The 24728-nt window shown below is 46.1% G+C and overlaps 1 protein-coding gene across 1 annotated transcript in view; it reads right to left on the bottom strand.

Annotated features, from left to right (window-relative positions):
• Positions 1 to 4898: 4898 nt before the first annotated feature.
• LOC144784640 (macrophage mannose receptor 1-like) overlaps positions 4899 to 24728 on the bottom strand; it is a 765034-nt gene continuing 745204 nt past the window's right edge. The window contains exon 30 of the mRNA XM_078663569.1: positions 4899 to 6384. Coding sequence (XP_078519695.1) covers positions 6137 to 6384 — 248 coding nt within the window. The 3' untranslated portion in view covers positions 4899 to 6136. The remainder of the gene's footprint in view (positions 6385 to 24728) is intronic.

The raw sequence follows: 24728 nt of genomic DNA, 5'->3' as shown, positions 1-24728 counted from the left end.
ATTTAAGCATATTACTAAGCGGAGGAAAAGAAACTAACCAGGATTCCCCCAGTAACGGCGAGTGAAGAGGGAAGAGCCCAGCGCCGAATCCCTGCCCGGCGGCGGGCGCGGGAAATGTGGCGTACAGAAGACCAACTCCCCGGCGTCGCTCAGGGGGCCCAAGTCCTTCTGTGCGCCGCATGTTCGTGGGGCACCCGGTGCTAAATCATTCGTAGACGACCTGATTCTGGGTCAGGGTTTCGTAAGTAGCAGAGCAGCTACCTCGCTGCGATCTATTGAAAGTCATCCTCTGAGCCAAGCTTTTGTCTCTCCCTCCGGGCGCGTGGGCACCCGCGCACGCCTTCCTCCACCACACCCAGGGGTGGGTCCCTCTGCCGCCGGGCCGGCGGGAGGGACGCGGAGGGGGTAGCGCGGGCCCGCGGGAGGCTGCCTCCACCACGTGCCCTCCGGCACGGGGGCCTCACCCTCCCGTCCCTGCCCCACCGGGGGGCGGGGATGGGGGCCACATTCATCTTGCAGGTCGGCAGGGTGACCAGATGGCTCGGGCCGGCCGGGCCGCTCCCCTTCTCCGCTGCTGCTCCCGGGCAAGCCGAAGCAGGGAGGCGAGCAGCGGCAGCCCCGGGGAAGGAGCATCCCAAACGGCTGCCTCAGAGCGCCCCGACCACCCTCGCTGCCTGGAACTGCGAGAGCGACTGGGTACGGCACCCTCCCGGGCCGTCCGGGCGCTGGGTAGCCCCGGGGCATCTGGTCGCCTGGCTGCGCGACCAGATGGCCCTGCGGGCCGGGCGACCAGATGGCCCTGCGGGCCGGGCGACCAGATGGCCCTGCGGGCCGGGTGACCAGATGGCCCTGCGGGCTGGCGGCCAAAGTTCTGTAACCCCCACTACGTGGGGCCTTAATAGTCGAGGGAAATGGGCTCCCTGGGCAGGCCGTCGGGGAGTGGACGTGGCCTGGGCTTAACCCTCCTTGGGTCCGGGCGCTGGGGACAGGGCTCCAAAGGGGCCCGGGGAGACTCTCCCCAGCCTGGCTAGGGTTCGGAAGGTGGGACCGGGCCGGGGCTTGAGCTACGGCCGACTGGCCCCGGGGTGCACGAGCCCCCTGTCCCGCAGGCCACCAGAGGGTCCGGGCGCTGGGGACGGGGCTCCACCGGGGCCCGGGGAGGCTCTCCCCGGCCTGGCTAGGGTTCGGAAGGTGTGACCGGCGGGCCGGGGAGCAGGTGTGGCTGGCTTCATCCACTATGCTGTCAGAGCGGAGTTTTCTGCCCACCCCTAATTTTTTTTTCGAATTACTGTTTTAATTTTGAAATGTAACTCATTCAAATTGCTTGGGGGTCCCCGGCTTCCAGTGGTGACTCAACGGGGGTCCTCAGGAGTCAAAAGTTTGGGAACCACTGTTCTAGAGTTCTCTTTTTTCTACCCTGTGCATAGACCCCCCTCCAGAATAGATTATATTGTTTGCACACAACCTATTCTACAATTTCCGAAACACGCCGAGATGAGTTCACTACTTATTCCAGATAGTGCCCCAGTCATTGTTGAAGTGGACTACCCTACTCCTACGTCCACTTCATGTAAATGGAGATTTAATAATATTTATTTGCTGGAAAGTCAGTTTAAGGAGCAGTTGACATCATTTACACAGGCATTTTGTGATAATAACTAGGGGTGGGCGGAATGTGCGTAATCGCGTTAGGCAAATCTCCGCGAAATGGTAAAAAATCTCCCCGTACACGCAGAAATTCTGGGAATGTGTCAGATTCTAACGCCTCCACAGGGGAGGCGTAAAAGCGGAGCAATGAGGAGAATTTACTTTATCCCTCCTCTTTCTATGTGTGCCGCATTTTGCAGCACACATAGAAGGAGGAAAATGCCATCAATTGGACACCTTACTGCACAAAAACAATCATCCCTGCAATGCAGGCGTCCATGCAACATGTGCCTACGTGGTTGCTATTAGCCTATTGTGCGCCAATGCAGAGGAAAGCACATGCATACATTGTATCGTTGTAAATACGATGCATCCCTGCACTTTCCTAGTTACACAGCTCAAGATGGCTTGCTGCACCTCGGTATGCCATTATCATGGAAATATGCCCGATATGTGTATAGACTTGAAAAAAACACATTTGCAAAAGTTACCAAAACAAATGGCATATGCAATTTATGAGTGTGTAAATGTACAAGGTGTATTTCATAAATGGTTAGACTAACATTGGGCAAGACATTCTTATCTCCCAAGTCCAAAATCACTTTTCTGTTTGTAAAATCTTACATTAAGGATTTTTGTCAAGGAATCCACAAGTGGGAGCATTTGTGGATGTCGACGAGCACAGCTCTGTCCCCTTCTCACCCAAGAGAAGGATGGAGATTTAGGGACTGATTATGAGTTTGGCGGTGTTTGTGCAGGGCGGCACGCCACCGCGCCACTCCCACACAGCCAAACTCTACTGCCGTCCACCCGCCAGATTACAAGTTTTCTTGTAGTCTGGCGGGCCAGTCCTTTGGCGGTCGCATTGCGGAACAAAAGCTCATAAGTGAGCCTTAGCACTGCAGAGCTGAAGGAGCTCCAAAGCCCATTCCTGCATGGCACAGGGGTCACATGCACACAGGGAAGCATACCATGTGGCCCCCTTGTATGCATCCCTAGTCATTGAGGCAACAGGGGGCCCGGAAGGACCCATATGTTTCCTTACCACCACACTTTTCATGGCGGGCTCACTGCCATGAAAGGTGTGGCAGTGAGAAAACTAGTAATATGCTTGGTGGTGCCACAGGGCCCCGCCAGCATATTGCGAGCCTCGGGCCACCATGCCACCGCTGAGGGATCAAGGATGCCCAACGGTTGTGACGGTCCAATGGCAGTCTGACCACCAAAGTCATAATAGGACAGTCAGACCACTGGTGAGCCAAACTCATAATCAGGCCCTTAATCCCTTCAATGGCAGTCTTAAATCCAATTTCAAGGTCTAAAGGGGAAATGAACACTAGCATAATTGATGGAGGTGTAGCTGAAGTGTTTTTTCCATAGGTAAAATGTTTTCCCTGTTGTGAAAAACTAAAAGTTAGTAAGTGCACTTGCAGTTGTATTTTTTTGTAACACATTTTATTGGGCTCCAAGGCAAATGCAAAGCACAAAAACAGGCATTTTCCATTGTCATACATTGTTCAATGACACATCTCGGTGCCTCGCATTCATATCCTGCAACCTTTTTGAACTCCCCACTTTCCCCTCCCTCCCCCCCAGAAGTTACAACGGAGAGTTGCACAAGTGTAAAACATCAATCAATGTCCATCTTCGATCTAGAGAGAAGAATGATACGCATGTAACTTCCTGGTGATGGTTTCATTGGTTGTGTTTATGGAGGGTATCAGTTTGTAAATTACTGTTACTAAGGCCTTTAGCAATGAGAGGTAGAAGCAGGCGATCCCATGGGATCGCCTGCTTCTACCTCTCTGTGATTCACTCTCTGTGATTCTGGCTCTGGATCTATAAGACTATCCACCAGTGCTTCCAAAGTGCCTATTCCCCTCGTAGCTTTTCTCAACAACACTCTACCCTCGCACCCTGCCCATTTCTCCAATTCATTGTGCCATGTGGTCACCCGGGGACCCTCAGAGCCCTTACAATTCCTATTGATCTCCCTTTTTGCTAGTATAAAAATCAGATCTTGAAATCCACTTGTGACTTTGGTTTTAGAGGTGTGAGGTAACTAGCTCTGTAAGAAATGGCCAGGGGAGGCAGGGAACTCCTTTTCTATAACTGCAGCTACTATTCTTGTACTCTCTTCCTAGCAAATTTTCAGCGATGGGCAAGACCACAACAGATGAGCTAACCTCCTACTTCCCCACACCTCGGGCATGCTCCATCGGCCAAATGGAACTACTTATTGATGCGACCCAGAGAGAGATACGCTTTGTGGGGGATAAAGTAATTGATCAATTTGAATCAGGCATTCCTTGATGTCACGTTCTGGTTATAGGTCTGCCTAGATCTCCTTCCCAGCAATCTCGTAAAGTCACCAGTTGGCAGACCATATCCTCCTGTATTGCCCTATAAGGCATTTTATTGCCTTTAAGGTAACTGAAGAGAGGACAATATACTGGCAGCTTTTATGGGGCTGTGGTTCTAACGTACCACTATTCCACTGTTTGTGAAATGCTGCTGTTACCGCTTTATGGAGTAAGAAGTGGCTCTGTGGGAAGTTAAATTCCGCATGGAATTCCGTGAAGGAAAGGAGCGCCTTCACTCTGAACAGGTCACGTACTTTCATCGCCCTGGCGGCGTACCAGTCCTCTAATTCTCCCCATGTCCACCACACAGTAGATGTGCTAACATTTTAATGGGCAACTACGTTGAAAATGGGACCTTCCTACATGTTTTGTGGAGGCACCTATGCCAGCACCTGGATATCACCTGGACCTCTTAGTTATTATCCACTGCCGAACACGCCACTCCCAGTAATGCTGTAATTAAAACAGGGTATATCTGGAAAAATCAGCCCTACAACTCTATCCAGGCTCGCCATCTACTTCCCAAACCATTGTGGTTGAGCTGCGATATAATGCGCCTCAAAGTCATGGACTGCCAGTTCTTCTCATGTCATTGGGCATTGCATTGCGCCATCCTCATATGGCCCAGCCCCTATCTGAATGCAATGATCAAGGAAATAGAGGAGCCACGAAAGTGCCACCATCTTTAGAAGCGCCACTCATCCCGCCACAAACAATGATAATGTTCTCCAAAAAACCATATTCATTTGAAGTGACCTGATAGCCAGCCCCACATTTCCCTCCAGTAAATCAGCTTGATCTATATATGACAGGCGACAGGACTCCCACTGCACCAGTTCTATTCCCAAACAAAATGTACAATGTCCCAACACGAGGGACACGCATGTGTCCCTCGTGTTGGGACATTGTACATTTTGTTTGGCTTACTTACCCAGTCCCTATCTCTAATTGTAGGGTATCTCCCTTTCTTTTTAACCAGTTCTATTCCCTCCAGAGGATTGCAGCCTATCTCTGTTGGGAACAGTCTAGATTTATGCCTATTAACTTTCAAGCCTAACAACGAGGCAAACTGTTCAAGAATGTCACTAGCGCCTGCCAGATCAGCTGCCATGTTTTTAAGGGAAATGTATGATTCGTCTGCATATAGGACTATCCAATGTAGGTGGCCACCAACCTGCAACCCCTGGTATCTATTTCCTGTCTGGGCATGACTAGCCAGAGGGTTCATAGCTAGCACAAAGAGCAGGGGTGACAAAGGACACCCCTACCTTGTTCCGCTCTCACCCTGATTACTGCCCGATATGGTTCTACTGGTGCGGCCTTAGCTACGGGGTGTGTATACAGCAGTTTAGTCCATGTCAGGAAACCCCTACCGAGCCGCATGTGCACCATTACACCATAAAGATTGTCCCTCTCCAGGCTGTTGAATGCCTTCTCTGTATCTGCAACGAACACTGCTCTTTCCTGTGGTCGTAATCGTTGGACTCCAACAGCGCCAGAAGGCATTGGATATTGAGCGTCGTGTTACGGCCAAGGGTTAAACCTCACCTGGTCAAGGTGTATTACCTTAGTCATGAGCGGGGGAGCTTGGTTGCTGGGATACTTGCAGTTTATGTAATAGTGAGGAGCGGTACAGACTTTAAATCTATTGAAGGCAACAACTTCTTTGCTGAATCTCCTGATCCTCGCTTCCTATTGGGAAATGTTTAGTATGAGTGATGATTGCCCCGATATCAGTAACTTTGTAAGACATGTCTGATGTTGGACAATGTGTGGTGTGGAGATTCTCAGTTATTTATTTAGCACTGGAATTTCAAAGAATCTCAAAGGCTTTAACAAATAAATCATTGTGCATTGACCTCTGTTCTAGAAGATCTGTTGCGTCCAGGACTTAATCAAGCATTACATCCCACAGTTGTGTTTCATCTGGCAAGAACAGCAACACAGTGAAAACATAATTTTTTTTTAAGATAGTTGTTGCACAGTACAGTTTCACGAAATATGAATGTCTTGCTCCATGCCTGCTCACATGCTCTTTAACATTGGTAATTATGTTGCATTACTGGTACAAGTAGTTCCACATTGCCACTTAATCACAGCCAGAATCACCCCTCCGTTGTGCTGCACTAAATGAGAGCATGCTCGTTCTGTTCAATATTGTTCATGAGGTCTTTGGTCTCACTTGCACAAGGTGTATTGGCTCCATTGAAGTACAACGTGTTGTCAAAGTTATTGTCTGGTATTAATTGGTTATGCTTTCGTCTGTAGATGAAATAGAGTGCTAGGATAGTGCCGGCCGCAATAAACAAAACCACTCCAACTATAATTCCAGCTTTGCCATGTGAATGAACAGGGGTGTCTTCATTTTTATGTTCTGTGGGAAAAAAAATCAAATTATTTTCGTAAATTTAAACACCCATATTATATACTAGTTAATAATGCATTACAGACCTCAAACAGGTAAATAACTTGTATAGTTTAATAATGCATAGTTGATGTCTTAACTTTATTTTTGCATTTAAAGACTGAAAATAAGAAAACCCCAAGACGCATGTTCAAAACTACAAGGTCCTATTGCAATTCAGGTGTTCAGTTCAAATAATTTACATCGTAGAAAAATTAGCTTTTTTTCCTATGTAGTGTCAGACTTCTGTAAGCTACAAAGTCACCAGGAGTGTTGAACTCTTAAGACTCTTTTTCACAAAACTAGACCTGTTTGTGCCTAATGATTCCAGAAATTCATTTTTTGACTAGCATATCTGGATTCCTATGACCGACGCCGCTATTTGAAAAGCTCCTCTTGAGAGACATCCGGTTTGAAATTTTTGACTTTGATATGCATCATGAAACAGCTTTAAATGATCAATTGGTGCCTGCAATGGTTGTATGATGTTACACTGCATTCCGTTGCAACGCATACCTTTACCACGCATGCGTTACAACGCGAATGCCATTCCCACGCATAACCTTTACCACGAATATTCCTTTACCACGCATATTTTTACAACAATTTTTGTTGTAAATTCATGCATGATAAGGGCATACTCTTGGTAAAGGTTATTCCCCCACCCCTAAAACCTTCTTACAAATACCCCTCCCCTGCCCTTACACTAAAATCGAACCCCTCCGTATTTTTTAAATCTAAAATTCCCCTTACCCCTCCACGTCATCTAGTCTGTCGTCTTTTCTCCATGATCTTCCTATTTGACAATGCATGTCGTAAAGAGTAAACGGAAGTGTCTTTCCGTTTCCTCTAACGTCGTCGATTGCCTCCCGATTGCCTCCACATCGGTACTTTATCAGGTGCGATATTTTGGGGGGGGAGACCCCCCCAAGCCCCCTTTTCTTTTCACTCGCTTTTTTGGGGGGCGGGTAGACCCCCCAAGACCCTTTTTTATTTTAAGCCTTTATCACACCTGCCTTTACTACGTATCTCGTAGTCAAGGTATGCGTAGTAAAGGCTATTTGTGTTAACACGCATGCATTGTATTGCATGCGTGGTTAATGTTATGCGTGGAAACAGCAGCGTTGTAGTGGCCGTTTCCCGTCTGAAACATAGTTCAAAGTGCCACCGTCCTGAGGAATAACTTCACTGATAATCCGTTAGTTACTGATCATGAGGGAAATTCTATTGCAATTGTAACTTAATTGAAATATTTTGTTTTGTTTGCACTTTTAAATTAGCCAAACCCTTTCTATCGTACAAAAATCACACCTTATTCACATCCTTTTTACCTTACACTGATTACTGGACCGTTTCACTATTTTACTTTCCACCTACATTACTTTGACTAGTTTTGACACATCCGTGCAAGCTAAATGACAGGACTATTGTTTTCTTAGAAATGTTGCTGTACAGTTTTCATAAGCTAGAGACCTTTTTATCTCCCTCTAAAGGAATTGCAAGGGAATGGGGTTATTTCTACTTTACAAAAAGCGTGCAATGAAGAGATTTTATGAGGAGGCTGGGAAGTAACATTCTAATGAATATGTTTGCAGACTAGATGCATTCCTCCTTGAACATCATTGCAGGCGCCACTGATTGAATGAAAACCACTACAGAAGCGCTATCCTCTCAAATATTGTCATCATTGTAGAAGTGTGAGTTATCTCTTTCCAAAAGTAGCTATCCAGAGTATTTTACTTTTCCTAAAAAAAGGCCAGCACCAAAAGGCTACTATAGGAAGCCTTTTGTCAATTTGAAAGACTTGACAATTGGTTGACTCTGTATTAGGCTACTACATACATAAAATTGGTATAAACAAATAGTGTTTGCTTAAATAACTATTTACTTCTTTACCACAAGATTGGTGTCAACTGATTAGATATGCAGCCCTCATCTTGTGGGACACTGAATTGAGAGGTAAGGGTAAATATCGAAGTGCTTATATTATTACTCACAGAATGGGGACTAATTCATGTAAATGTTAAATGTTAAATGTCGTATACTTGTAAAGCACACAGCTGCCCCAGCAAAGGGGCGTCCCGGCGCTGTATACCGCTGGGGAACCGTCCTGGCTTTCCCTGTGGGATGGTCCCTACTGGGAATCCCCAAGGTGGAGCCAGGCATCCCCGGCGTTGATGGGGCCGTTGTGGAGATTAGGCAAGCTAATGCCCAGAGTTGCCGAGTGGGACCCCAGGTTAGAGTAGGCACCGAGGCTAGAATTGTCGAGTCCGCTGACCCTGGTCAAGGACCCTGCCACGTCGGGAATTGAACCCTGGTCCCGGGCCGGCATCTGCTCCCGGGTCTGCCGCCTCTAACCAGTGAGCCACACCACTCCACTGAACAGACTGCTGCTGATAACTATTAACAATAATCAGGCTCTTCGTTTTTTAGAGGTATGGCCAACACTTTTGGGCTCTAAAGGCCGATTCCTAGTGCTGTTCCATTACCAGTTAAAAAATTACATTTCCACTGATGTACTGCCAGATAAAGTGCCAATTAATTTGCATATGCTATCATTTTATCAGCTCATCATATCCATCTACCCATCTACCTTGATTTTTGAGGGCCTGAATCCCTGCAGAAGATGATAAACAAAAACCCACAAAAGAGTAAATTTTATCAGAGAAAAATAAACAAGGTTTTGGTTTTATATTTCCGTTTCAAAAAGAAATTGTTTGGGTCTTGCTGTAATTTATTTTGCCAGCACATGTTTCACCTCGTTCTCACCACTAAAGCTGTGGGCTTTTTCAAGGCAGTCAAAGATAAGAGCATAGTTGGTCATTGTTGGACTTGGCCCATTTTCCCAAAATGTTTTGCTTTCCCACCCCTATTTTAGGACGTCTCACCCATGGTAAAAAACAGTATAGGCCATGTGTGGTGTGAGACACCATGTTAAATGTAATGCAATGGTGTGCACACTTGTTAACCCCCCCATTGTAGGAATGTACCCTGGTAACATGCTGCGTTTAAAATGGATGCCATGGCTGTGTGTGGGTTAGCAGTCTAGATGTTCGGTTCCCAGCCATCCCAGCTTTTGGAGGGAAAGCCTGGCACCCTGGGTGCTCTACTCCTCCCCTTGAGCCAGATAGAACCAGTTCCCCAGAGACTTCTAGAAGCTTCTGGCACTGTCTGGGAGGTGGGGTGAGGGGCGCATAAATAAGGTGGCTGTGCCACCATGTGCTCAGTCAGAGCAGGGACAGGAACGTGAGGGAACCTGCTGTCAGGGGGTACCGCCACTTGGGCCTGTGTGCTGGACCCTGCACCCAACTGAAACCCCTCCGCTGTCCACAGGGCTAGTGGAAGCCCCACAGCAGGAGTACAGGCTGCTGTACAGGAGGAGTGCCACACTACAGTGGAGGATGCTTTGTAAAGCCTACCGACCTGTCTTGATCAGCCGCAGCCGGCAGTGGGAGGAAATGCAGGGCGGTGACTTGGGGATGGGAGGGGCAGGGGGGGTAGTAATGTATGGATTACGGAGTTTTACAGGTAAGTAAACATTTAAATAAAACGAATTTCGTTGAGTACACTGCATCCCAAAATGCGATGCAGTGCGCGAAACGAAATTTGTTTTATTTATTTAAATGTTTACTTACCTGTAAAACTCCATAATCCATACATTACTACCCCCCACCCTGCCCCTCCCCCTTCCCACGTCACCGCCCTGCATTTCCTCACACTGCCGGCTGTGGCTGGTCTTGATGAGTACCCACTGACTGCTGACCTTGCCCAGTAGTGCTTGCTTGCTCTGCTACCTGGCCCCTGAAGAAGGAAGGAGGCCATCTTAGGTCCCTGAGGCTGCTGGTGGGTCCGTGAGCCACGCGAGCGCTACACCTAAAAGCATCTGGAAGAGAAGATCGTTTTACCTGATTGCCAAGGAGCACCTGTGACTGCACCCAGAACGAGATGAGGAGCGCCCCCACCCCGATCTGCGACATTGTGCCAAGTAGCCTTGGATGAGTGCTGAATTTGATGTGCCAGGGGAAGAGGAGCTGAGGTCTAAGCGCTACTTACCCAGGACGGGAAAGAGTTGGTGCTGGATCTGTGTCTGGAAGACCTGTCTGCCCACCTGAGGTGCTGAGTCCCCGAAGCGCTGTGCCCCCTACACGCTATTGGGTCCAGGACTGCTGCCTCCAAAGTGCTGTGTGTAAAGGGAAGGACTGTTGCCTCCTGAGCGTTGCGTGTCCAAACTGCACTGTGCCTTCTAAGCGCTATAGCACTAGATTCTGCCACCCTGGTGGCAGTTTAAATCAAAGCGGGTGCCTACCCCGCAGAGCCACGTCAAATTACCGCCACGGCCGGTGCCGCCGAGCGCACCAGGAGCGGGTGCCTACCCCGCCTTATGCTTTAAGACACCGCAAGTGTTTGGAATGCAAAGAGAGCCTACCCCGTATTGCCGCGTAGGAAGAAACTTGCCCGACAGCACCGCCGCCGCCCAGGGCAAGAAAAAGGGGAGTGCTGTGTCTGCACCCCCAGCGGGTGCCTACCCCACACTTGATGCAAGAAGATCCCTGCCGCAAACCATGGTTCCAGAGAAAGTCTCGGGCTTCTGACCTGCTCGCAGCGACCCGGAAGCCTGGCTGAAGCGCGCCTGGTTGGGGGCGTGGCTGCCGGCCGGAAGGAGGGGAGGTGTGGCGGGGCTCCCGTGGTGCTGATGGAGCCCCGTGGGCCCAGAGAAGCCCAGAGTCGTCCCGGCTTCGGAGGACGGGAGCCTACCTCGCATCTGCCCGCGGAGAGGAGCCGCAAGTAGTTTCCATGGCTCCCAGGTAGAAGGGAGAGCCCAGCCTGCTGACGCCGAGGGAGAGCCCCGAGAGAAAAAGCAGAATCGTCCTTTAAGCCCCGGGTCCCAGGAGGCGGCCCTGGTGAAGTATGGTGAGGTGTTGATAGAGGCGGGGCTCCCTGGTTGGAGAGGGAAGCCCCGCGCCTGCTGCCAGGACCACAGAGCCAGCAGGAGAAGTCCTGGAAGGGGAAGACGAAGGAGCCCACCCACGAAGAGACCCGGTGAGTGGGGGCTCTGAGGAAGCATCATGGGTGCCGGGAGGGCCCCTGGAAGGCCCTCGTTGGTCTCCCTACACAGCTGCCCCACTGGACAGCGGGTAGCTGCGACGTGTGCATTTTATGTAGTGTAAATCCCACTGGGGCTCTGAGGACTCTATCTTGACCAGTGGTTTGTTGTGGGGGCTCTCCCAGGCCCTGGACTAACTTTGCTGGATGCCACTGCCCAGCTGGACAGTGGGCAGTGACAACAATTGGGGGCACACCGTGGTGATATTTGCAAGGCCCCGGGATTTCTGCCAGATAGAGGGCTATGTCTGAATTAATGTAGTTGAGGTCCAGGTTGCTGTCTCCTGCTTGACGCCCCAGGGGGCCCATGCCAAGGTCAGGTGTGGTGCCCTACTGTGATGTTCTGTATACCTAATGGATTTAGGCCAATGCTTCTATGCATAGTTTCCCCTAATGTCCTTATACCTACTGGGGAGTTCATCTTGTTATGCTAATGTGTGTAGACCCCTGGTGATGCAGCTACACTAAGGTTCCTAAAGTTTTTCTCCTACGCTAAATGCCCCTGAGCATCCAGGATTTTGCCCAGTGCAGGGTGGGACTTATGTTAGGACTCAGTCCCCTACTCATGGTTGAATGCCTAATGCACCCATGCTCCTGGGGGCCTATCGCATGAGATTATGCTGGTTGTATACCAATGTTATCTAGGGCAAATGTGTTGTTGTTTCCCCTAATGCTCCAGCGTTGGACCACATGATGTATGCCGTTACAGAGATGTCTAATGTGCTAGAGTTTTCATGCCTACTGTCAGATGACTAATGTGTTCTGTATTTTTAGTGATAGAGTTCACCTTTACCCTTCACCCTTCCCTTCACCCAAACTGTACCAGCGAAGGTACTGGCAGCGGCCCGTTGGGCGCTGCCCTGTGAATAGTCCCCGAGCAAACCATTACCCAGTGCCAGCTGGCACCGTTTACATGCCACTGTGATTACGTTCTACTGTGTTAATTTGGTAATACACTTTCGCCCACATGCATCAAGGTAAATTGCATTCGCAAATGGTGCGAATCGCATTTTTCGGCCTTTTGCGAATGCAATTTCCTGATTTGGGATGCACCAACCCTTTTCAGAAATTCGCAATTTAAGAAATTGCACAATTGCGATTTCTTAAATTGCGAATGCATTTAAGGAATCTCAATTTGAGATTCCTTAAATGCAATTCATCATACTTTTATAAATTGCGAATTTTGAAATTAGAAATGCAAATTACCATGAAGTAGACCTTAATGGTAATTTGCGAAAATCTAGAAAAATGCTTTTAAATGCATTTTTCTTTGTTACATGTTACACACACACGTGCCCTTGGGGCATGTGTGTGTGTAAGATGTATCCAAAAGCACATTTCAGGGGTGCAACAGGGTGTCTTTTGGACACCCCTGCACCCTTGAAATTGCATTCTCAATTTGCGAATTCACAATGATGAATTGCAAATTGAGAATGCCCTCCCATTCATTCCTATGGGCCTCGAGGCCCATAGGAATGAATGTGTAGAAATTCCTTAATTGCGATTCTTATTTAGAGAATCGCAATTAAGGAAAATTACCGAATCGCTAAAAAAAAGCGAATTATTCATGCATTGCCGTTTGCGAATCCTTAATTGCGATTCCTTAATTTTCGCAATTAAGGATTCGCAAACGGCAACATTGATGCATGTGGCCGTTTCTGTTTTCACCCAAACTGGTGTGGTCTCCTTTTGTAGTGTGCCTTGTGTGTCGTCTGGGTGTGCTGCGTGGATGCTTCACACATGTCCCCAGGAGTTTGGCCTGCCCGCTCTGCACCATGCTACCCCATTTCTAACAGTCATAATCATTGTTTCTTTTCTTATGATCTGCCAATACACACAGTGGATCATAGCACACGTGACAAATCGCAAAAGCCTATGAAGATGTAGAGCACTTGTGAGAAGATGCAAAACATGATTCATTATGAGTAAAGTAACAGATCTGTTATTCAAGTTGATATGGCGCAGGCAGATTGATGCAGAAAGAGAGAGAAAAATTAGATTGATGTGAGGGAAGGGGTATCAAAAGCCATAATGAGATTGGGTTGATGCTCGGGATTGTATTCAGGCATGCACTCAGAACTCTGCCCTTAGGTAGATTAATATGATGGTAGAGTACCTTGATTCTATGTGACATCCCTACTAGGATGGACTGATTACTCTCCTATATGTGGCATTATACAAAGGGCAATCAAGGGGATTATAATAGCATGTAACAAGGAATAAGTATTAACAAACAAAGGAGAGGAATGAATAATGTTTATTTGTTAAAAGACAGATTCAGGGAAATGACTAACTTAAGGGATTGTGATCATTCTGAGGGATAAAACTCCGATTTCCCCTATGTTAGTGGTATGGGTCGTAGATATATAGTGTGTTAGCATGATGTATCTATATATCTTTAGTATACAGGTATGCATAGAATGTAATCTATAACTTATTCAGCTAGTTAGTAAGGGTATATGCTGTGTGTGTTTTCTGTTTTCATCGAGTAGGTCGAAAACTATACAGACGCCATCTTTTCTTGTCTGCGTCAGGCATGGACAGTGATCACGGGCTACCTAATGCAGATTGATGAAGGAATTTTTGAAGACTGACTTCTTTTTAGTTAGCTACATCATGCTAAAAGGGTGATTCTGAGGGATAAAACTCCGATTTCCCCAATGTTAGTGGTATGGGTCCTAGATATATATTGTGTTAGTATGATGTATCTATATATCTTTGGTATGCAGGTATGCATAGAATGTAATCTAGAACTTCTTTAGCTGAGTTAGTAAGGGTATATGCTGTGGGTGTGTTCTGTTTTCATCGAGTAGGCCAAAAACTATACAGACGCAATCTTTTCTTGTCTGCGTTAGGCACGAACAGTGATCACGTGCTACCTTCCAATGGCTGTCAGGCTCTAGCGTAGTTGATTTGCTGGAGACAGCTGAAAAGACAATATTCTTCCCCTGTCTTGGGACTCCAGGTCGCATCTGGCTTTGGGTGCGATAAGCGCATTCCTGAAGGCGCCGTGCCTGCACTCCCGGGCCCTAAGACGAAAGGGAGTCACCCCTCCTGACCTCCCCAATAATAACTAAAGCAGAGCTTTGTACTAATAATGTGCGCCATATATGGTCCTTCCTCAAGGGCCAAGAGCCAAGTAGTGTTTTTCCATGTACGGTGACTTCATGTACCAGCATGAAAGTATATATGTACTGTTTTGAGTATAGGCCAACAGTCTTCTCCATGCACCTAGATGGGTGAGGATGGGAGAGGCTCCTCCATAGAGTATTCAGTATAATAAACGATTGAACTTTCTTCACTGCCAACTGACTGGTTATTGGATAATTAGTATTGGGGCTATTGGTAAGTATAGCTCCTTATGTTGTTTTCTATGGTACGTCAGTTGGCAACTCTGGTGGGACTCCGCGTTGGGGTCGTCCTCCCATAACCGGATAGAAAAGGACAAAGAAAAGGAGAGCTCTGGTCGAATGGGTGAACTGACCAGAGATTCTGACTTACTCCGCTCTCGCGATCAGGGAGCCGCAGCTGCTAGTGACCCTTCGCCAGAGTCCTACGGGCATAACCCAGGAACTGAACGTGTTGGTTTTCAGGAGTTGGCAGTGGAGAATACGCAATTGTACCTGCGTGCACCAGGTGAGTGAATTGTGATTGGTGTCTTTTGGAAATGCGCTGTTGAGCAGCGCTTTATAGCAGTTAACTGTATTTGATTTGGTGGTCAGTGTACCACGGAGAACTTTGGGGGTCTGATGGGGCAGTATCGTGGCTGCACGGGTAGATGCTCCATGGACTTGTTTGGTGAATAATAGAGATACCGATCGGATGCCTTGGTGTGACACGTGTGGTGTGCGGTGCACAGACATAATATCGACTCCAAAATATCGTTTGGACAGAATATCGAGTCAAAAATATCGTTTGGACAAAATATCGACAGGACAGAATATAGACAGCCAAAATATCGTTTTTAAGGTAAGTGAAGTAATATCGACTGTAAATAATATAGAAAGTGAAAATATGTAAGTATATAATATAGATAGTAAAAAAATTCGTTTTTATTTTTAGGGTTCAGGGTCAGTTTTGGGTTTTTGGGTAAAGGGGTATTTTTAGGGTTCAGGGTCAGTTTTGGGTTTTTGGGTAAAGGGGTATTTTTAGGGTTGAGGGTCAGTTTTCAGTTTTTGGGTAAAGGGGTATTTTTAGGGTTCAGGGTCAGTTTTCAGTTTTCGGGTAAAGGGGTATTTTTAGGCTTCAGGGTCAGTTTTCAGTTTTTGGGTAAAGGGGTATTTTTAGGGTTCAGGGTCAGTTTTGGGTTTTTGGGTAAAGGGGTATTTTTAGGGTTCAGGGTCAGTTTTCAGTTTTTGGGTAAAGGGGTATTTTTAGGGTTCAGGGTCAGTTTTCAGTTTTTGGGTAAAGGGGTATTTTTAGAGTTTAGGGTCAGTTTTCAGTTTTTGGGTAAAGGGGTATTTTTAGGGTTCAGGGTCAGTTTTGGGTTTTTGGGTAAAGGGGTATTTTTAGGGTTCAGGGTCAGTTTTCAGTTTTTGGGTATTATTTTATTATATTTTGTTACAATATATATATGTTTTAATAAATATGAAATAAAAAAATATTTATTTAACTTTCATTAATTATTTAATTATTATAAGTTAATTTAAGTAATTGTAAGTATATTTTAGTAATTAATTATTAATATTAATTTAATTTAACACTGTTTTTAGTAAATACGATATTTTTTACAACTATATTTTTGTAAACGATATTTTTAACTCGATATTTTTGTACTTACCTGTTTGTAAATAGAAACTCGATATTTTGACTGTCGATATTTTGTCAACGATATTTTTGATGGTCGATATTCTGTCCCTCGATATTATTTCAGTGATCCGTGGTGTGCACCCGGCCGGACTGCTCTCGGAAAAGCCTATGGTTGTACCAGGGAAGCCATCACTACATATCTGGAGCGACGCTAAGGCAGCGGGCTTAGTCAGAATAGTCCAGAGCGTGAACCGGGAAGATTGCGGGATGGTCCGTAGCTCGGTCGGTGTTTAAAACCTGTCTGACGGTCTCTTGGTAATCTCCGGACTGCTTGATTTTGGTATCTGTTGGTCCGAAAATTTGCATTGATTGGTTCTCCATGAACGGGAGTCGACGGGCTCCGTTCTTCTGCATTGAAGAAGACATGTCGCTTTGAATTTTTTCCTTTGAAAAGGTTTCTGTTTTTATTGTCTTGTTTGAAGTTTTGATTGGTGAATGGGGTGCAAGAATGTATGAACATGGCCATGTTTGAAAGATCGTTTTTTGAATGAAATCAGATTGTCAGTGAATAAGAATGTCGTATTTTAGTAAATTGTGCTTTCGATGCTGTTATCGCCGAAAGGGCGCACGATTGGATCACAGTCAACCTGCCCCACCAGAGGGTAGTACGAGTTATGATATGTATGTTAAACATGGTCTTTATCCTATTTTGTTTAATACATTGTGGCACAAGTATACCAAAGATAATGTGGAACTACAATGGCATTTAACCGGGTCTTTTGATGAGAAAAAAATTAATTACCTACAGGATCGATTATTTTCTAGACGTAGTCGACAAGCAATGTTTGATTCCTTGAGTATGTGGCAGAAGGAAGCAAAGCGCAGGCGCATTAGAGAGGAGAAGTTATGCAGAATGAAAGGAGGCCAGAGGATCACCCAGAATGCTATGCGTATGATAAAGATCAGACCGAGAAAAATATTGATTGTGCAAATAGACAACACAGGTTGCAGGTGGATAAAAGTTATGTAACAAGGACCGGACCACAGGATGAGATATAGAATTTGTTAGCTGCGCGTCCGCCTCCCCCTTATGCCCCACAACGCATATATCCTGCGGTCCCTTTGGCTCCAGCTTCGACCCCAGTGGCCTCAGCACCTGTTGTATCTACTATTTCTACCCCTTTGGAAACTTCTTCCACCCTGTGTATACTATTACCGATATATGGAATACTCTTAGAGATTATGAGCCTGTTATGCAACAACACGCCCTGGAGCATATGGTTACATGATTTATTTCCTTGTGGGAACAGTGCTTTCTGGATGGAAGAGCCCCACAAGTAATGTATGATATTTTGGACCGGGCTCATAAATTTGAATTAGGCTTGGAAGATGTGTATAGGAATGTAGAGACTCTTGTTAAATATAGAGGGTGACTGCATCTGAAATGTCCTAATTTGGATTCCCAGTGTCCTATGCGGGAAGTCCATCCTATTTATCATCCTGCGATACCAGAGTTAAGAGATAATCAGAATCAGGTAACTAGAGCTCATGTGGAGGCACGGTTTTCGGACCAAAGGAGTGAGGTCCTTTCCCTGAAAGCACAACTCCCGACCCTCGTAAAAACCCTACGGCCTACTATAAGGAACCCACAGAGGCAGCCTCTTAAGCTGTCATGACCTTAGCTGACATTGAGTTATTTTTTGGCTTACTAGTCCCCGTTGACGTATGGCGTCAGGTGCATGATCAGGATCATGTTGCAGAGTTGGGAGGGACTTGGGACCAGATTAAGGACTGGGACAAGGAACGAAAGCCTGGCGATAAACCTAGACTTGAAGTACTGGCTTTGCCAGGTCGGATTATTACTTACATGCACTCTTTGATTCCGCCTCGTAAGGTAGACTGGGATAAATTGACAGCGTGTAAACAGAAAAAGGACGAGAGTGTGTCGGATTTCTTTACTAGATTTGAAGGGGTATTTATTGACTTTAGTGGACAGGATTTGTCTGTGGGAGGCGGTGTACGATTATTTGTTAATCGTTTTGTGACCAATCTGTTACCCGAGATTTCTGCACGGCTACAAGCCGCTGAGAGTACTTGGACCACTTCCACACCCTCGATTATACTAAGCATGGCTCAGTATTACGAGCATAGGGAAAATGAGAGTAAGGATAAGTCAGAAAAGAAAGCAAAGGATCTTAAGGCACGTGTATTGCTACAACAAGTTATATGGGGACGAGGTGGAGATCGAGGCGGGAGAGGGTTTGTCCTGAGGGGGGCGGGAACTGGACGAGGAGGAGGTACAGCTGTTGCTTTGGGAATAAACCAGTGCTCTTACTGTAAACAGGAAGGGCATTGGCGAGCTCAGTGTCCATTGTTACTGGCTCGGAACGGGGCAGTGAGGGGAAGAGGAGGAGGCCGAGGTGGCATAGATCAAAGTGATATGCGAAGAGAAGAAGCATCGCATGGTGAGTCAGGAAAGAATTACTTTGATAATCCAAGAGGAAGGAAGTATTACAACGAGGATTGTGTGTTTGAGGGAGCCGATGGGTATGGTTTACATAGGACAGCCATGGATAGAGTAGGGGGCAGGTGTCAGTACCAGTTGATCAGCAAGGGCCCTATGTGAAAGGGCAATTGATGGGGACTTCTGAAAACTTTTTAGTTGATACGGGTGCAATGAATAGTTCGATTTCCCGTTCACTGGTCCCGGGGGCTGGTCTGTCTGGACGAAATAACATTTTGGTGGGATTTTCTGGAATTCCGGTAGTGAGCCCCATCTCTAAACCTGTTCCGTTTACGATTGGCCCGGTCACGGTGGATTCTACGTTTTTGTTAACTTTGTATTGTGGGGAAAATCTGGATTGGATTTTCTAAAGAAATTGCATGCTAAAATTCATTGTTCCCCTGATGGTGTTTATTTGACTATATAATCACCTGGTGAACATACCCGACAATGTTTCACCAAAAAGAACCCCTCCTCCGGAGTTCGCTGCTATTCCATTGACTCTGTGGGCGACGGGGGATACGGATGTCGGTTTATTAAAAATTTCACCTGTCTCCATCACATTGAAACCAAATGCTCCTTTGCCTCACGTACCTCACTACAAGATTTCACCGGCTGGTGAAAAGGCTCTGCTTGCTATCATCCAGGACCTGATTGATAAAGGTGTAGTGGAAGAAACAGCCGCAAATGTATGCAATAGCCCTATATTACCGATCTTAAAGAAGGCCCCTGTTGGAAATGAGTTTGACCATGTTGATACTTATCGTTTTGTAATTGACCTACGAGAAATTAATAAAATAGTGGTGCCGCAGTATCCGGCGGTTTCTGACATCACTACTATTCTTACCATGATTCCTCCCATTGCAAAGTATTTCTCAGTTATCGATCTGAAGAATGCTTTCTTCAGCATTCCGATCCATCCTGATAGCCGTCATATTTTTTGCTTCTCCTTATCTGGGCGCAGCTTTCGATTTTGCCGCGCACCCCAGGGGTACACTGAGAGTCCTAGCATTTATAGTCAGGCTTTGCGCAGTATTAGATGAATTGAACCCACCCTCTGGCAACGTGCTCCTCCAGTATGTTGATGATCTGTTGGTGGCTTCTGATACTGAGGAAGGCTTCAAGGAAGCCACGGTTAAATTATTATCTCATTTGGCAGCCAACGGTAACAAGGTATCCCTCTCCAAATTCCAATATTGTCAACAGGAGGTGACTTATCTTGGTCATCTACTGTCGAAAGAGGGGAGGAGACTAACTCCTGAACGTGTGACTACTATTTCTAACATGTCTGTACCTCGTACTCAGTGTGATGTTCGTGCATTTCTTGGCATAACCTCTTACTGTCGGCAATGGATTCATGATGTTTCTCTTCTTACTAAACCCCTCCTGTATTTGACTACTAAAGATGTGCATGAACCCCTACCTTGGACCGATGAATATCAGGAAGATTTTGACTCTTTGAAATCTGCGCTTTGCTCTGCACCCGTCTTGGGTACTCCTGACTACCGAAACCTTTTGTGCTTTGTGTACATGAGGTGGACGGTAGTTCGCTTTCAGTGTTAACACAAGGATTTGGAGGTAAGCAAAGTCCTTGTGCTTATTTCTCGGCGGCGTTGGATAACGTCGCCACAGCGCCTCCCAGCTGTCTAAGGGCTACTGCCGCTGCTGCGGTGGCCATTCGACAGTCAGAGGGGCTCGTTCTGACTACTGACCTCACAGTGATGGTACCGCATGCTGGGGACACATTATTGAACAAAACAAAGACTCAGCAGCTTACGAGTGCTCGTCTTACTGGTTATGAATTGACTGTGTTTGCGCCCCATATTACAATTAAGCGGTGTGCCACTCTGAACCCTGCCACGTTGCTACCCCTCCCTTCAGATGAAAAAACTAATGACATACATGATTGTATATTTTGGACCGAAGAAGAAACGAAGGGACGGGTAGACCTTACAGACATTCCTCTGTCTGACCCCCAAGAAGAATTGTATGTCGATGGCTCTTGTTTCAAGTTACCAGATGGCAGGACAACAGCTGCGTATGCGATTACGACCCTCCGCATTGTAGTTGAGGATTCTCGAGTACCCTATCAGTCAGCACAAGCAGCTGAGTTAGTGGCGTTACTTCAAGCTTGTGAGTTGAGTGAAGAATTGAGAGTAAACATTTATACAGATAGCCAATACGCCTTTGGCGTGGCTCACAGTTTCGGCCGTCTATGGGCAGAGAGAGGCTTTCTCACTTCCCATGGTCAAAGAATACAACATGGTCCTTTGACTTTACAATGATTAACAGCGTTAACATTACCAGAAAAGGTGGCTGTAGTTAAATGCAGCACACATAAAGCAGTAGTAGATGCAGTGGGTGAAGGAAATGCTTTTGCTGATCAGGTAGCAAAGGAAACTGCAAAATCTAAAATGTCATCTATGTTTTTGACTACCTCTGCTAAGAGGGTTGTGGAGACAGAAATGTTTGATTATACTATGGAAAGTGTTCGAGAAATACAGAAAGAAGCTACACCCGCCAAATTGGCCCGTTGGGAAAAGGAAGTGGGAAGATTAGATGAAAACGATTGCTGGGTTGATTTGACTGAAAAACAGAGATGGTTGCTACCGAACGCATTGGTTAACGCTGTAGTGACCATGGCACATGGCCCAGCACATATCGGGGCAAAAGGCACCTGCGCTCTTTGGACCCCATGTGGAACAATCCTAATATTTCTAAGACTGCTGCCCATTTGGTCAAATATTGCATGGTTTGTTTGTGACACAACCCTGGGGGCAGGGAACCAGTTCTCAGTAGGAACTTTGCCCCTACATCTTTGCCCTTTGAGGTGCTCCAAATGGATTATATTCAATTGGACCGTGTGAATAATCTGAAATATGTCTTGGTCATGGTATGCGCCTTTAGTAAATGGGTGGATGCCTACCCGACCAAGGAAAATACTGCTTTAGCAACAGCAAAGGCTTTGATAAAGGAGTTTTTTCTCGGGTGATCTGGACAGATAACGGGGGACACTTTAATGCAGAACTTATCAGTCAAGTTTGTAATGGATTACAAATCAAGCAAAAGTTTAATGCAGCCCGACACCCACAGTCTGCGGGACTGGTTGAAAAATACAATGGAATTCTGAAATTAAAAATGGCCAAAATTCAAGAGGGTACTAGGCTGAAATGGCCCGATGCCCTACCATTAGCTATGATGTCTTTACGAATTACCCCACATTCCCGATCTGGTCTATCACCTTATGAGGTCATCTTCGGATGACCAGCCAATGTTTGGGGTGTCCCAAGACCCAGAACGTTTCGAGATATTGAATACCCTATGATGACAGATTATTTGTATGCTTTGACTAAAGATCTCCGTTCCATTCATCAACAGGTGTCAGCAGTGTTGCAGCCCCTGCCAGAGGGTCCCAGACATCGCTTGGAACCAGGACAGTGGGTCCTATTCCGAAACTATTAGCGGAAATCCAGTTTGGACTCTCGCTGGTCAAAGCCCCATCAAATACTCCTGGCTGCACGGATGGCGGTGAAGGTGGTCGGCAAGCGGTATTGGATACATGTCTTGCATTTGAAGAGATTGCCCCTCCCGCTTCCACATGATCAGCAAAACGAGAAAGGAATTTTGACCCAGGAGAGTGTACGAGCCCCTCGCTTTGTTCCTGGAAATCGGAGAAGGGCAAGGAGAAGGAGTACCGGGCTCGGAAGGGGTTTTGGCATCTGAATCAGCAATCGCTCTGGATTCTGTTGCTTCTGTTGTCAATCAACAAGTTCATGATATTCCTATTGCAGAGGTTGCACCTTCCACTGTTTTGTTCTCTGACCAGGAAACACCTGGCCATGCTCGATACAACCTGCGGCCCAGAAAACCAAGCGGTACCTCAGATGAAGATGGCAGGAGACAGGGAAAGACTTGAGTAATAGGGTTTGTTAGAAACCTTTCTGGGGTACTGAGCGGGACACTGGCCTGAACCCGTTGAGAGCCTGGAACATTTTGTTTGCTCTGTTCAGAAAGAAAAACTGAACTTCTTGTGAAAGGGCCCAGGTTGTGTATTCTTCAAGAGTTGTGTGAAAACAAAACTACAATGCGAGGATTTGTTTTTTTGGTTTCTTTTGATGAACGATAGGAGCCTGCCTGTGAGGCTCTAGATGGACAAAGGAAAGAAGAACCCTCTGGCAGGTTGGACTGCATTGCCCGAGTTTAGTTTTTGGACTTTTAGTTAGCATTTATCCCTTTGCCTGTTTTTTCCCTGAGGAGGAACGACCTTTTGCACCCCGTTATTACCCTACATATATACTCGTCTTTTCCAGGAGGACAATGCGTGTAAAGATAGCCTTTGTGGTTACTATTACGATTTTGTTTATGATATTAATGAGTGTTTTTGTATATTTGGAGTTTTGCCATCCTATGCCTACTATTCTGGGAAAAACTACCCCATCTCCGGAGAATCTATTCTATACCTTGGCCCCACATAAAGAAAGGCACCGTCAAACCTACACTAAAATGTGTTTGTAGAAATGCTTCATCAGACACACAGTGCAACAACTACTACCAATTGTTGGGTTTGTGGCCTTTTGCCCTCCGTGATGCATAGACATGATTTATTTATTTCTTTGCCCTTATCATATTTAGGAAGTTGTGAGGCTTGGTTTAAATTGTTGTCCATGATGTATATGCACTATACTGTAGATACTGCTCGTTATTCTGAGAAAGACTATGAGAGGATTTTGGCATACATAGATATGCACCAGGGTTTCGACCCCGAGGGAATTAATGGAGAAGGGTCATTAGATCCAAATGCCTTTATGAATATGTACATGGAGTCTAAAAATGTTACTTGGCTCAGGAATGAGATCTTAGATTTTGCAGAGTTTAATTTCACCCAGTATTTCCAACAATTTGAAGAAACAAATGTCACAGATGAGGCAATGCCAGTACCCATACTAAACAGTACTTCAACTTTCTGTATTCAAGGGGCAGGACGAATATCAGTAGGAGAGAGCCAGTGTGATTATACTTATCGATTGCGCACTTTCATTAGCCCTTCATTATTGACCCCTCCTAATGTATACTTTGTATGTGGAGAAAATGCATATACATGGCTTCCTCGTAGTGGGGTAGGTCGTTGTTATCTGTTTTACCTGTACCCTCCAGTGTATATAGCTCCTGCTAATTATCATAAGGATCATCGATTAGAGAAGCAAGGCCTACCCCTCATTAGAAATGTGAGAGAAATAGACACCACTGACATTGATCAAACGGATACTGCAGAGCAACATTTCATTGATATAATGAAGGGAGCATTTCCTATTTGGAGACCCATTATCACCAGTAAGGAAGTATGGCATTTGTCTAGAGTAGTTAAAAGGGTAATCAATACCACCACAGGTATATTAACAAATTTAACTGTAGAGCTTCAAACTACAAGACTTGTCTCGCTTCAGAACAGAATGGTTTTAGACGTTATCTTGGCTGATCGAGGAGGAGCATGCCGTGTGATCGGCAGTTCCTGCTGAGAATATATATCCTGACTCCGCCCCTTCTGTTCATTTGGCTATCCAGAAGCTACATCGCTGGGCATCCGAAGTACATGCAGATACAGGGACCAGGTCTTTGTCTGGTAGGTTCTGGGGTCTATTGTCCACTTGGGGATGGAAAATCTTGATGATACTAGCGAGCATAGCTGGTGTCATATTTACCTGCTGCCTATGTATACATTGTGGGCCCGCTTGTTGTTCTTATTGTGCTACTAAACTTGCCTCTTCCATAACCACTCCTTCCCCAGTGGCCGTAAAGGCTCAATTAGTTCAGCAAGAAATAAAAGACCTGATGCAGATTGATGAAGGAATTTTTGAAGACTGACTTCTTTTTAGTTAGCTACATCATGCTAAAAGGGTGGTTCTGAGGGATAAAACTCAGATTTCCCCAATGTTAGTGGTATGGGTCATAGATATATATT

Source organism: Lissotriton helveticus, chromosome 10 (genome assembly GCF_964261635.1).
Source record: "Lissotriton helveticus chromosome 10, aLisHel1.1, whole genome shotgun sequence".
NCBI lineage: Eukaryota > Metazoa > Chordata > Amphibia > Caudata > Salamandridae > Lissotriton > Lissotriton helveticus.
The sequence above is the reverse complement of the archived record's forward strand: the minus strand, read 5'-3'. Positions and strand labels throughout refer to the sequence as shown.